The sequence below is a fragment of the Dendropsophus ebraccatus genome, chromosome 5 (assembly GCF_027789765.1).
Source record: "Dendropsophus ebraccatus isolate aDenEbr1 chromosome 5, aDenEbr1.pat, whole genome shotgun sequence".
NCBI classification, from domain to species: domain Eukaryota; kingdom Metazoa; phylum Chordata; class Amphibia; order Anura; family Hylidae; genus Dendropsophus; species Dendropsophus ebraccatus.
This window is the reverse complement of record NC_091458.1, coordinates 151,115,659-151,129,134: the sequence shown is the minus strand read 5'-3', so window position 1 is coordinate 151,129,134 and position 13,476 is coordinate 151,115,659. Positions and strand designations below refer to the sequence as shown.

Genomic DNA, 13,476 nt, shown 5'->3' with positions numbered 1-13,476 from the left:
CGGACTATTGGGCCGTGTAATATGACCCTTTGGTGTATGGAGTCCTTCACTCCAACAATGTCTTAAGGTTTCCAGGCCGCTGCTTGTCTGAGAAAGAGCGGAGATAAATACCTTGGTTGCACAGTCTGGATGTACGCTTTATTTTTGTCAACTAATACACTGACTTCCTGTATTTCTATAGGAGAGAGCGTCACAAACAAATCTCACCAGTGTGAACAGCCGCTCATACAAGCTTCTATACTCCTGGCTGATAATATACAAAATAATGGACTGTCTACGGCCAGATATCAGTGCTGGTTGTAAAGTCTACATTGTATATAATCAATAAGCGTACATAAAAAGGCAAATGCACAGTAAACTGTCTACTATATAATTCACTATACAGCAAATCTAAATGTGTGTCCCCCCCACAAACATGTATTTAAGCTTTGGAAGGGGAACTTGTTCTTCTTTCTAATCAACTGGTTTCGGAAAGTTATATAGATGTCTAATTTACTTCTATTTAAAAATCTCCAGTCTTCCAGTACTTATCAGCTACTGTATGCCCTGCAGGAAGTGGTGTATTCTTTCCAGTCTGACACAGTGCTCTCTGCTGCCACCTCTGTCCATGTCAGGAACTGTCCAGAGCAGAAAAAGTTTTCTATGGGGATTTGCTACTGCTCTGGACAGTTCCTGACATGGACAGAGGAGGCAGCAGAGCACTGTGTCAGACTAGAGAGAATACACCACTTCATACAGGACATACAACAGATGATAAGTACTAGAGGGCTTGTGATTTTTAAATAGAAGCAAATTACAAATCTAAATAACTTTCTGACATCAGTTGATTTGCAAGGAAAACAAATTGGCGCTTAAAGGGCTGGAGTACCCCTTTAAGAAGCAGACACAACTTTACTGAAAAGTGACTGAGTGCTCAGAGTATCTCAGACAAGCACTGTTCCAGGGCAGCCATACCATATATATTAGCTTTCTCTGCCCCTCCATGACGCTGTATAAGCTCTCTGCAGGGGACACTGACCTGAGCCAGCTGTGTAAGAAGGGCCTGTAGCACAGTCACTAGCTCAGAGTCTACGGATTGTGGTGAAACCGTATCTAGTAGGCACAGTAAGTCTTGTAACCAGCCAGATGTAAGCACCAGGGAGGACAGCCAGGGCATCAGAGGAAGGCAGGCAGAGAATGCTTGTACCCCCAGGAACCACAGTTCAGAGATGTCTGCCCACGCCTCGGCATAGCCGGCACTGAGGATAATATGTGGTTTCTCTTCATCAGGGTCACGGGACGCCACATGGGAACGGCTCAAGAACCTAATGACCAACATGAAGAAATCTTCAGAGGAACTTTTTTGAAGAACTAAAAAAAAAAGAAAAAAAGAAAAAAAAAAGAAACTGAAATTAGACCCGAGCAGTAGTGCTGTAGTCTTTCCCTGTCCGCTGTAGCATCAGTCATTATAGTGCAGCACGCTGTAAACACACCACACTCTCCCTAAGGGGGGGGGGGGAGCCTTCACATGTTCTGAGAATGCAGAGTCATAACACTTTTATTTTTCATCTACAGGACTGGTTGGGGGCTCTTTTTATGTGCCATGATCTATAGTTTTTTTTTTGTATCATATTATGGTGGCGCCGTGGGCAGGGCTAAGTGGCGCTGTTGGCATGAAGCCCCGCCCACTTAGCACAATCTGCAGTTGATAAAATCATCACTTTTTACTTGAACAAGCACCATGATGTATGATATAAAAGGTATTAAAACTGCTAAATGTACCCTTTACACCTGTGTAGAGAACTCATAATGCAAAAAGGGGGCGACAGTGTCACTTTAAATCCCACTAACAGACCTATCTAAGCAATCATTAGATTGCATATATTAATCAAAGTTATGTCATTGCGTAGCACTGATCGTTATTATCAGCACTCTTCTCATAGAGCCTACCTGAGGCAGACTCTATGAGAAGACTGCCGATTCAACAGGATGAAGATAAGTATTAATCCTTTAGCTTTCAGGGAAAGTGATCAGGAACCCCATAGCATCTACACTGTTCGAAGTGGGTGTTCTCTAAGCCAATTAAAAAAAATATATATATATCATTATATGCATTCAAAAAGACTTTCCCCAGCTCCCCCCCTCCTCTTGCTCATTATCAGGAAATTTTGACTCTTTTACATCAGTCGAGCCCTGTCTAATCTATGGAGGGGGGAGGGGGAGACTAGTTGCCAGCAGAGAACAGAGAACAAAGGATTACACAGTGGGAGCTGTGTGAAAGCTGTATTCAGAGGTCAGTGTGGTCAGTTCTGACTTCAGAGGAAACAGCCCAGTGATGTAGCTGTAAATTAACTCTTTGTTGTCCTGTTTTGGTGCCTCATCTCCCTCAACCACTCCTCTCTCCATAGAAAACCATGAAGACAGGGGGGAGAGCTTCAAAGTTTTCCATGATACAAATGAATTTTTCAGCTAATAAACCGAATTACAAAGTTTCTTACAATTGCCTGAACTATTGATTTCTGCAAAAAAAATTTAAACAGTGACACTTTAATGAATTATGTGTATGGATAGTGAACCTTGGCTCTCCAGCTATTGCAAAACTACCATTCCCATCATGCCTGGACAGCCAAAACTAAGGCTTTGTCTGCCCAGGCATGATGGGAGTTGTAGTTTTGCAACAGCTGGAGAGCCGAGGATTCCTACTCCTGGTTTAGGGAGTTCCATAGGATCTTGTTACCTGGAGAAGAAGCAAGTAACCGACTCATCATCAGTCCCAGAGTTGAAATGTTCGCCACCAGAATCAGCTGAGCTTCCTTTGTGAGTAGAACAGGAAGAGACTGCATGAGAAGTTTCAGAAGGGTCACAAAGCAGCTTTCCTGACTGGTAGATGTGATAACAGAGAGAAAGAAATCAGTCATAGTGGTAGAGGTGGGAAAAACACTGCCGTAATATGGCAATATGGTAAATTAACATATATTAAAGGCATAAATGTAACAAAAATGACGAATAGCAATCTCTGTAAAGCTCAATAATAGACACTGTAAAGAATATATCACTGTCCTGGTACCTGTATGAACAAGCACTGATACAATGGAGACTCAAACACATATACTGGGGAAATGTACACACAGTTCAGAAAAATGTTATCAGGAAATCCTGACCCATAGGGTTCTATTGGGCATGGATACCCTTCAGGATTTTTCCTGAAGGGTGTCCATGCCAGAAAACACCCAGAAATTAAAGGACATGTCCTATAATAGTCTGGAATTCTGGCACGGATGCCCCATAGAACACAGAATTTCACACAGCTCCAGATGTACATCTGGATATTGCCTGGAATTCCACGTGCACTGCATGGCAGCCTGATCCAGCGCCAGTACCTGAGCAAGTGCCACCGGGTGCTGATGCTGCCCTTCAACTGTATATGCTCCCAATCAGAGGGTGCATACTATTAAATGTGACCCTATCACACACTCTTCTGGTGATTTGTGCGCTCACAGAGCTGGAAAACAGAGAACCGCTGCAGCAGGTAAGTATGTATTTTTTTTTTCTCTCCTCAGTTTTTACGGTCAGGAAACACTTTTGATTACCTGAAGGCTCCTAAAAGGCTTCTGTAGTTTTAACCACAATTACGGATCATACAGTCAGTATATTTACAAATCCCCAGTCTACAAAAATTACTGACAAGCCATAGCAACGTGCTCCTGCCTAGTGTGAATGGTGTTCTAGGAGTGCTGTCCAAATTTGTCTGTGTTTCTGATGGGGGGATGGGGGGGTGGCTGCCTCTACTTGGTCTTGCACTCCACCCATCCCACCTAGGTGGTTAGTTTTTTTGCCAGTATCTGCTAGATCTGCTCGATCGGCGCTTGTTTACTAGGCTTATTACACGGCCCGATAATCGATTAACAAGGGCTGCATGGACATCGTTACCGATGTCCTTGCAGCCCTTGCTTAAACTGCATACATTAACCAAACCATGGTCCAGGGCTCCTCTTGCGGTCCGCTTCTCCCCGGGTCCTGCGCGCAGCAGCTTCAGAGCGGCCTGTCTTAGCAGACAGGCCGCTCAGTCAATCACTGGCCGCGGCAGTCCCAACCTGTGATTGGCTGAGCGGCCTGTCAGCTCAGACTGGCCGCTCTGAAGCTGCAGTGTGCGGGACCCGGGTAGAAGCGGACCGCAAGAGGAGCCCTGGACCATGGATAGGTGATGTATGCACTTTTCAAATTATCAGCCACCGGTCATGCACCACTATTACAAGTAGCGATGCGCGGTCGGTGGCCGACAATTATAGGTCCAAACCTACATCAACGATCAGCCAATGATCGTTGTCATCAGCTGATTGTTTTGTTTATTACACAAAACGATAATCGGCCGGATAGGGCCAATTTGGCAGATTATCGTTCCGTGTAATAGTACCCTTAGATGGATCCTGCATTCCCAGAGCATAGGCTTAGGCTATTATATGACATGGAGAGGCCAAAGTACAATGTAGGTCTGTACCGACATGAGGCCACCTTTGCAAATGGTAACTAAGAGCCTTATTATTCTTATGGAGATTTCTTTAGCAGAAGGGGGGCTGCTTTTAGTCATTTTCATGTCTGTATTGGGTCTGTATCTTGCCATTGTGGTGATCTGTTGCACTTTGTGTTTTTTGTGTGTTTGCAATTTCAGCCATGATAATGCGCTCCTGCCTAGTGTGAATAGTGTTGTAGGAGAGCTGACCAAATTTGTCTTATTTTCCTAAGCTTTAGTACAGCCCGTAATTGTGGCACAGATTTTCCCCTAGAAGTCTATGGCAGCAGTCGGAATTTTTGCAAATCCATAAATTTTTACGGATGAAACATCCGTAACATTTGCAAATCCATAGGAAATACGGCTAAGTAATCATTTTAAACCATTCCCACTTAGTTAACTATCACCTTCCCCTTCTTTGCTGATCCGCAAAAGAAATGTATTACAGATGCAATACTGATAAAAAAAATGTTTGCGGACTTCAAACGAAGATTGCGGACATCCTATATGGTCCAGAAAAACTACTGGATGTGTGAATTGTAGCCTGTGTTTCCGCATGCAGTGGACACTACGCTCTTGTGTCGCCGCCCAACAGCCGCAGTTGTTGCCAGGATTAGGCTAGGTTCACACTGCGTTTTCAGCATCCGTTTAACGGATCCGTTTTTTTTTAACGTCCAGAAAAATAGGGTCAGCAACGTTTTTTGGTCCGTTTTGGTCCGCCAAAAAAAACAGATCCCTTTTTTTATATAATGGAAGTCAATGGAAAAACGGATGCACACAAATGAATCCGTTTTTTGCAATCCGTTTTTCATGCGTTTTTTGCAAAAAACGGATGCGTTAAACGGATGCTGAAAACGCAGTGTGAACCTAGCCTTATCAGGCATTTGTGGAAACAGAGTCCAGTCTGAGGCGCACAGGCAACTACAAGATGCAACTAATCTATTTAGAAGCTTGGGCCGGATGCCACAAGACTGGCCTGTAAAGTGCGGATCCCGTACCTACCAAACAAGTGCCGGCTCTGTCACCACCAGATTGAGGAAGACCCCACAGCAGCTCTGTAGACTCAGCTGGGCCTCGTACTTTGTCTCTGCGGTTCCCTCTTCCTCAGAAGAGAATATCTCCCACTTCTGCTGGTAGTATTCACAAAGCAGGAGAGGAACGCCTTCAGAGAGGAGGATTTTCCGTGGAACTTCCTCAGCGCTCAGATGGCACAGAGCAGGGAGCAGGAACCTGGAGAAAGAATAGAATAAAATATACAGATAATGTACGGATATTGATAATAACAAAGAACATTCACAATGGAAAACTGAACAGAAAAAAAAAAAAATTACAGATATAAAAATATTCTATATAGAAAGAAAAATTGTGGTAGCCATCTTGGACTTCAGTATTTAAAAACGAAAGATAGATGTGTGATATAAAAATAAATAAATAAAAAAAAAAAAAGTGTGATTCTAGGATTTCAAATAAAGAATGTAGGTGGGAAAAAGCCCCAAAAGACATGTACACGTTTTTTCCTGGTAACCTACAGAGATCTATGGGAGGAAAACCACCGCACAATCTGGGACAAAAACACCAGAGCTGCGATCTCCAAAAGATGTCAGGAATATAAAGGTTACTAAAGGGTAAAAACGCCGTCCGGATATGCTTCATATTTGCCTACTGACCCTCCGCCACTGCATTTTGGGCTAAAAAGTCATGTGTCAATCAAATTTTTGTTTCAGTATTTTTACAGTAAAACGGCACATCTGACTCTACTTAGAAAGAGGTAAAATCGACAGTAAAATCCACAACAGATAGAAACATGTTAAAAGGGAAAATCTAATAGACGAATTAGACAAATCTACCCTGCTGATATGTCCCTACTGGGACACGGGGCGCTGGGGAGGAAGGTACGTCTCTTACCTTCCTCCTCGGCACCGTCCTGGTGCAGTTAGTAGTTTGCTCCACGGTCCAGTAAGGCTGCTAGGAACATTGCCCGACCCCATCGGCCCTATGGGGGCGGACAGTGCTCAACGGCCTTACCGAACCATGGAGCAAACTGCTAACTGCACCGGAACGGCGCAGAGGAGGAAGGTAACAGACATCTCTTCCTCCCCAGCATCTCCTGTGCAGTAGATTTGTCTAACCTGCTGATAGTTCCCTTTAATATCCATGTGGTAAAAAAAAAAATCCACTTTTGCCATGTAAGCCTCTGCATTGTTTATGGTCAATTTGATAGAGAATCACATATGATGTATGAAGTGCAGCCGATGCATGGCCGCACAAGCAATCCAGCAACTGTTCATGCAGCCCAACCACACGATCAGTGGGGCCTTGCAGGGACTTTGTAAACCAGCGCTGATCGCTACTCATCCGGCCGTGTAAAGAGCCCCAAGGCTTAGGGTCCATTTACACAGAAAGATTATCTGACAGATTATCTGCCAAAGATTTGAAGCCAAAGCCAGGAAAGGATTTGGAACGAGTAGAAATCTCAGTCTTTCCTTTATGACCTTATCTCTGTTTATACTCTGTTTCTGGCTTTGGCTTCAAATCTTTGGCAGATAATCTGTCAGATAATCTTTCTGTGTAAACGGACCCTTAGTCACAGGTTCCATGCAGCATATGAAAAAACCCGACGGACCCCTTTAAATTCAATGGGGTCTATCAGGCTCTGTTCGTGTCTATTGGTGCAAGTTAAGGCTGGACTCACACAGCATTTTGAACCCAAAACAGGAGTGGGCAAAACACAGCAGATACAGATCTTTCCATTATAGTTTTTCTCTGTCCCACTCCTGGTTTGGTAAAACTAGTGACCAAAATACTGTCAACCGAAGGAGTCTGTGAAAAGCTAACATGTCTTTGTCGTATTTTTCTTTTTACAGAAATCAATAGTCCAGGCGATTTTGAGAAACTTTGTAATTGGGTTTTTTAGGCAAATATGCCATTACCTGCATTTAAAAAGACTTTCCCCAGGTCCCCCCATCCCTCCTCTCTCATCCACTGCCCATTATCAGGAAATCTCGACTCTTCTACATCAGTCGAGCCCTGTCTGTTCTATGGAGAGGGGAGGGGGGAGGAAGGAGATTAGTCGCCAGCAGAGACCAAAGGATTACACAGCGGGAGCTATGTGAAAGCTGCTATTCAGAAGTCAGAGAGGTCAGTGCTGACTTCAGAGGAGATAGCCCGGTGCCTCATCTCCCTCCACCCCTTCCCTTTTCATAGGAGAACCATGAAGACAGGGGGGAGAGCTTCAAACTCCTTTTCCATGATAAAAAATACATTTTTGGCTAATAAACCCAATTACAAAGTTTCTTAAAATCAACTGTACTATTGATTTCTGCAAAAAAAATGTGAACGTCAGTGACACTTTAAGACACAAATCTGCAGCTACCTTACTGCATCTGCAGGCCACACGGCACCCCAGCTGCTACTCAGTAAAGCCGTCTGACATGCTTCCTTCAGTTGGTTCCTGTAGGTAACTCCTCGCTGGAACCATGTCCGCATGTAGTGCACAAGGAATGGGAGCAGCTGGATGACCTCCTGCCGAAAACAAGATGTTTCTTCTGCAAGCCAGGCACCCAGCAACCTGACCGACGCCAGTATAAAGGGGTCCTCCATTCTTTCCCAGCCCACCTGAAACAAAAGAAAATGTATAACCGTAGATAGTTCTCGAATGCTGAATAAGGATGTAGACTCCTCTATGTGTTATACGGTCACACTGTTTATACCAGACACACATGCAGAACGTACCCGCTGCAGATAGTACATGACGGCTGCACAAGCCTCTTGCATCATCTGAAGGAGCTGCAATTTCTGTTCTTCTCCGAGCACCGGATACCCTTCCTCTTTTGTACACTCCTGAATGCCCATCTCCACCAGGGTATAACACGCCGTGGCGGTAGCTTGTCTGGAATCCTGTGGTACGGGGTCTTCCAGCGCCATTCTTACTTCCACACAGGCCAAGTTCACCAACAGAGACAAGAACTTTGCCTTTTCTCCTCTGCCGTCAATCATGATCCAGGAGGATCCGTAGGTATTGGAGAGGCAAGCCGCCAGCTTCAGCGCTGGATCCCGCTGGGAAACACTCAGCTTACTGCTCAGGATTTTAAGCAAACCTTTGGACAGATGTCTTAGGCAGTTCGCTCCCCAAGACGTTTCAATCAGAAGTGATGACGGAGGAAGGAAGACCGGAAGGATTTCGGCCAAGTGAAATTTATGGCCGTCGTCTTCATTGTCAAAGTCCTCGCTAAGTTTAACCAGCAAACACTGCAGCTCATGGCCGTTCTTCATCCAGCACTTATCCGGCAGGGACGTGAGTAAAGACGTCAGTATCCTAAGGGCGTTGGTCCATCCTTGGTTCTGCTTAATATAAGCCTCACACAGGGAGGACACGGTGCCGCTGCTCACTAAGTGCTTGGCCCCCTCGGGAGAGGCCAGGATGCCCGCCAGACACTGGTAAGCATCCTCGATCATAGCGTTCGGCTCTCTTTGGTCTTCCTGGCAAGAAATGTTTAGGGTTTCGTTGAGAATTGGAATTTTATTGATAACCTGTGGATGTGAAGCCAGAGAAGGGTCCGTGCAGAAACACGCCAAAAGGGTCAAGCCCAAGCTTCGAAATAAGCCGTCAGGGCATCCCTCCGGGGCTGTCCGCGAAAACAGAAGGCGATTTGGGAATGAGAAACCGACCGCATCAAAGATCCTATGTCGCGCGCCATCATCTAGTTCTTGAGCTCGCGCACATTTGGTTACCTAGGAAAATGCAATGACAATAATGTTATTACTAATTTTTTCGTCGGAAAGTTAGATAGATTTGTAAATTCTCCAGTTTACTGTTACTTATCTGGTCCTGTATGTCCTGCAGGAAGTGGTTTGTTCTTTCTAGTCTGACACAGTGCTCTCTGCTGCCACCTCTGTCCATGTCAGGAACTGTCCAGAGCAGCAGCAAATCCCCATAGAAAACCTCTCCTGGTCTGGACAGTTCCTGACATGGACAGAGGTGGCAGCAGAGAGCACATTTATCATACGTTTTATCATAAGTTATACATTATAAAAAGAAGTTCCACAATAAGTGGAACAACCCCCTCACCACCTGCTGCTGAATGTTGAAGTGAACACCCGTACGCTCAACTATCACCTTTGCCCTCGTCAGGATATACTTACCAGTCTCTGTGCCCTTGCATGTCATCTTCAGTGGGAAAGGGTGGATGATAGCCCGTTCAGCCAGTCAGTGACTGCAGCGGTGTCCCGTCCTAGTCACTGATTGGCTGGCAGCCAAGTTGCCATGTAGCAAGTGGGAGAGTTAGTGAATGGCGGAGGGGATCTAGGAGCACTATGCGGTGCTGCGAGGGCACAGAGACCAGTATATAGTTTCTTTATTATGCCCCCCCCCCACCCGCACTGAATATTTTTTTTTTATTTCTCTGGAGTTCTCCTTTAAATGCTACTCTATCAGCAAGGAAATATGTTCTGAGGTAGTGTGTAGTTGCAGTACATCTCATCTGGTCAGGATACTCCAACCTTCCCCTAAGGGAAACATAGATTGTATATTCAGCTTCCTCACACCAAAATATGGCATGAAAACAATAGGACCCGAGCCTTGTGGATTATTGTACTGTCCGGATTCCTCACCAGAAGTAACGCGGCAAACTGCTCGCTATCATTCCTCGCTGCTTGGAGAACTTCCAAGCAACGTTCCAGGGCCGGATTCGGGGTGCTGCCGCCTATGGGGGTCTCTGTCTCTGTAGCCATTATATGAAGCACCTGGAAGAGAAGAAAGCACTAAGGTTAGTAGCGGAGAAAACACCAGGATTCTGCTTCACCGCTTCTCATGTGAGAAGAAAATAAACTGATATCCAGCCCTTTCACTGCCAAAGATGGGGCTAACGCGTCACACCTAGAATATAAGAAATGGAGCTCTGGTCGGGTTCACACCTGCGTTTTTCTCATTTGCTAACGGATCCGGATCCATTTTTCTCCCTGGATTCTCCCTTCTTCTGCATATGCTCAGTGAAAAAAAAATACTGGTAAGGCTGGGTTCACACTGCGTTTTTGCAAACAATTTTTTTCATCCGTCTTAGGGCCCTTTCACATTGAGGAAACCAGGCAGAACCCCGACTGCTATCTGTTTTATTGGGACGCGTCTCTGTCTGGAGTCTGAGGTTCCGCTCTGAATTTCCACCTGTTTTCCATAGTGCAAATGGGCCCTTATGCCAAAAAATGGAGGAAAAAACTGATGCATTTGTGTGCATCCGTTTTTCCATTGCCTTACGTTATAAAAAAACAAAAAAACACATCCTTTTTTAGCTTACACAACAATGTTTTTGTATACTCTAAAAAAAGGTGTGCGTTTTAAGGCTATGTTCACACTACGTAAAAGTACGGCCGTTGTTGCCATGTTGCAAAGTCAAACACTGCCTTATCTGCTATGGGATCCCGGCTGGAGCGTATCTACATCGTATAGGCTGCGGCCAGGATCCCATGCGGACCCGCAAATAACTGACATGTCAGTTTTCTGCGGCTGCAATTCAGTGAATTGCGGCCGCAGAAAGACCTGTCAGCTTATACAATGAAACGAGCGGCTCTGGCTGCTTGCTTCATTGTGTGCTATGGGAAGCTCTGATGCGGGCGCGCGCTGATGGGTCATGGAGCGGCCGGTCTCTTTACATTGTGTGAACATAGCCTAATCCGTTTCTTAAAAATAGAAGTCAATTGAAAAACGGATGCGCACAAATGCATCAGTTTTTCCAACCGTTTTTTCAGAAAACGGATTGCAAACACGCAGTGCGAACCCCACCTAATGGAAATACCTTCTGCTTAGATTTGTCCTCAAAAATTTTTTTATCCGGCCAGTAACAGATCTGATGAAAACAGAGAACGACCGAGAAAAACTGAGCACAGTAAAAACCCCATAGAAATGAATGAGGAGTATGGCGGATCGGCTCGCTTCTGTTTCTCGGTTATCAAAACGGAAAAGAGAAAGGATATTGTGGCGGAGGGTGAAACGCTGGTGTGAACTTGGCCTTTAGCCTGGTTCACATTGCAATTTTGCTACAGAATCTGTAAAAAAAAAAAAAAACCATACAAAAACAGGTAGTAAAAACGGGTGCATTTATATTCCACCCGTTTTGATCTGATCCGTTTTATGTTTTCAGGCCACTCCAGACACACAGATAGAAGCCTATGGGATCCGCACGATATACGGATGTTACAGATATTACGGCCGTATACCACATGCCTGGGACAGCCCAGCGTTCTATCTATCCTCCCATCTCCTCGTGCCGCCTCACTTACCAGACACCCCGGTTCTCAGGGATCAGACCGCGCGTGTTCAGCACTGACACCTCCGGGCTCCCGTCTCCTCCCCTCCAGCGCCACCACGTGCTCTCCGCCATCCAATCAGCACGCTACTTCCGCCTTACAGCCCAACCAATGGCAGAGGCAGGCAGAGCTCCGGGGCGGTTACCATGGTAACTGACGCCATGCTGGGGGGGACAGGGAAAGGAAGCCCTGGTATCAACACAAGTCACCACTTCCGGGAGGGGGAGGAGGAAGAGGAGGGAGCTGAGTGAGGACAGGGGGAGGGGCTCCGGGTGTAGCTGGGGGACAGCGACAGGTGCGGTGGTTGTCCATGTCCCCGTGTGAGCGGCTGGCACCGGCGGGCACTGTGCGGGTAGGTATGGTGCGGGCAGCCGGGCTGTGTGCTGCTGCTGCTGCAGGGTGGGGGTCACAGTGGGAAGGTGTCACGGGTCGGGGATGGAGCAGGTGCAGCGCGGTGTGGACAGTTATGTGGAGTGTGTGCTCTGCCCCTGCACCTGTTGTGTGGGAAGACCCGGATGCATGACACGGTGCCTGTCAGCTGTGCCGGGGACTGTGCAGGAGACTGTGCCGGGGAGAGCACTGCCGCTCCGGGATACATGTGTAAGCTGAGAGCTCCTACATAACCCGTGTGATGGGAGGAAAGGTCTGGGGATGGACATGAGGACAGACAGACAGCAGGATATAGATGTGAGGACAGACAGCAGGACATAGATGTGAGGACAGACAGACAGCAGGATATAGATGTGAGGACAGACAGACAGCAGGATATAGATGTGAGGACAGACAGCAGGATATAGATGTGAGGACAGACAGCAGGATATAGATGTGAGGACAGACAGCAGGATATAGATGTGAGGACAGACAGCAGGATATAGATGTGAGGACAGACAGACAGCAGGATATAGATGTGAGGACAGACAGACAGCAGGATATAGATGTGAGGACAGACAGACAGCAGGATATAGATGTGAGGACAGACAGACAGCAGGATATAGATGTGAGGACAGACAGACAGCAGGATATAGATGTGAGGACAGACAGACAGCAGGATATAGATGTGAGGACAGACAGACAGCAGGATATAGATGTGAGGACAGACAGACAGCAGGATATAGATGTGAGGACAGACAGACAGCAGGATATAGATGTGAGGACAGACAGACAGCAGGATATAGATGTGAGGACAGACAGACAGCAGGATATAGATGTGAGGACAGACAGACAGCAGGATATAGATGTGAGGACAGACAGACAGCAGGATATAGATGTGAGGACAGACAGACAGCAGGATATAGATGTGAGGACAGACAGACAGCAGGATATAGATGTGAGGACAGACAGACAGCAGGATATAGATGTGAGGACAGACAGACAGCAGGATATAGATGTGAGGACAGACAGACAGCAGGATATAGATGTGAGGACAGACAGACAGCAGGATATAGATGTGAGGACAGACAGACAGCAGGATATAGATGTGAGGACAGACAGACAGCAGGATATAGATGTGAGGACAGACAGACAGCAGGATATAGATGTGAGGACAGACAGACAGCAGGATATAGATGTGAGGACAGACAGACAGCAGGACAGATGTGAGGACAGACAGACAGCAGGACAGATGTGAGGACAGACACCAGGATAGATCAGAGGACAGACAGACACAAGGATAACAGTGCCATGTGCTC

The 13,476-nt window shown here is 46.2% G+C and overlaps 2 protein-coding genes across 5 annotated transcripts in view; one reads left to right on the top strand and one right to left on the bottom strand.

Moving 5' to 3' along the window:
* Positions 1 to 775: 775 nt before the first annotated feature.
* Positions 776 to 12,410, bottom strand: NCDN (neurochondrin). Its single transcript, XM_069971641.1, has 7 exons — positions 11,762 to 12,410; positions 10,100 to 10,231; positions 8,222 to 9,220; positions 7,863 to 8,104; positions 5,492 to 5,719; positions 2,717 to 2,859; positions 776 to 1,350 (listed from the first exon to the last, which is right to left on the bottom strand). The coding sequence occupies exons 2-7, from the start codon at positions 10,217 to 10,219 to the stop codon at positions 914 to 916; spliced, it is 2,169 nt and encodes a 722-aa protein (XP_069827742.1). The 5' UTR covers positions 10,220 to 10,231; positions 11,762 to 12,410; the 3' UTR covers positions 776 to 913.
* KIAA0319L (KIAA0319 like) overlaps positions 11,918 to 13,476 on the top strand; it is a 79,910-nt gene continuing 78,351 nt past the window's right edge. For 2 of the 4 annotated variants that reach the window (XM_069971640.1, XM_069971636.1), the window contains exon 1: positions 12,031 to 12,140. The gene's annotated coding sequence lies outside the window, so the exon portion shown is untranslated. Of the gene's footprint in view, positions 11,938 to 12,030; positions 12,141 to 12,290; positions 12,389 to 13,476 lie in introns of those variants that run through there. The other 2 variants (XM_069971639.1, XM_069971638.1) reach the window with 2 other exon arrangements.

Coding starts and splice junctions, on each gene's coding strand:
- NCDN (XM_069971641.1), bottom strand. CDS start 10,219: ATGGCTACAGAGACAGAGACCCCCATAGGCGGCAGCACCCCGAATCCG. Junction 5,720..7,862: donor TGGCCTGCAGATGCAGTAAG/GTAGCTGCAGAT, acceptor TTCTTTCTCCAG/GTTCCTGCTCCCTGCTCTGT. Junction 1,351..2,716: donor GTTACTTGCTTCTTCTCCAG/GTAACAAGATCC, acceptor TTTTTTTTTTAG/TTCTTCAAAAAAGTTCCTCT.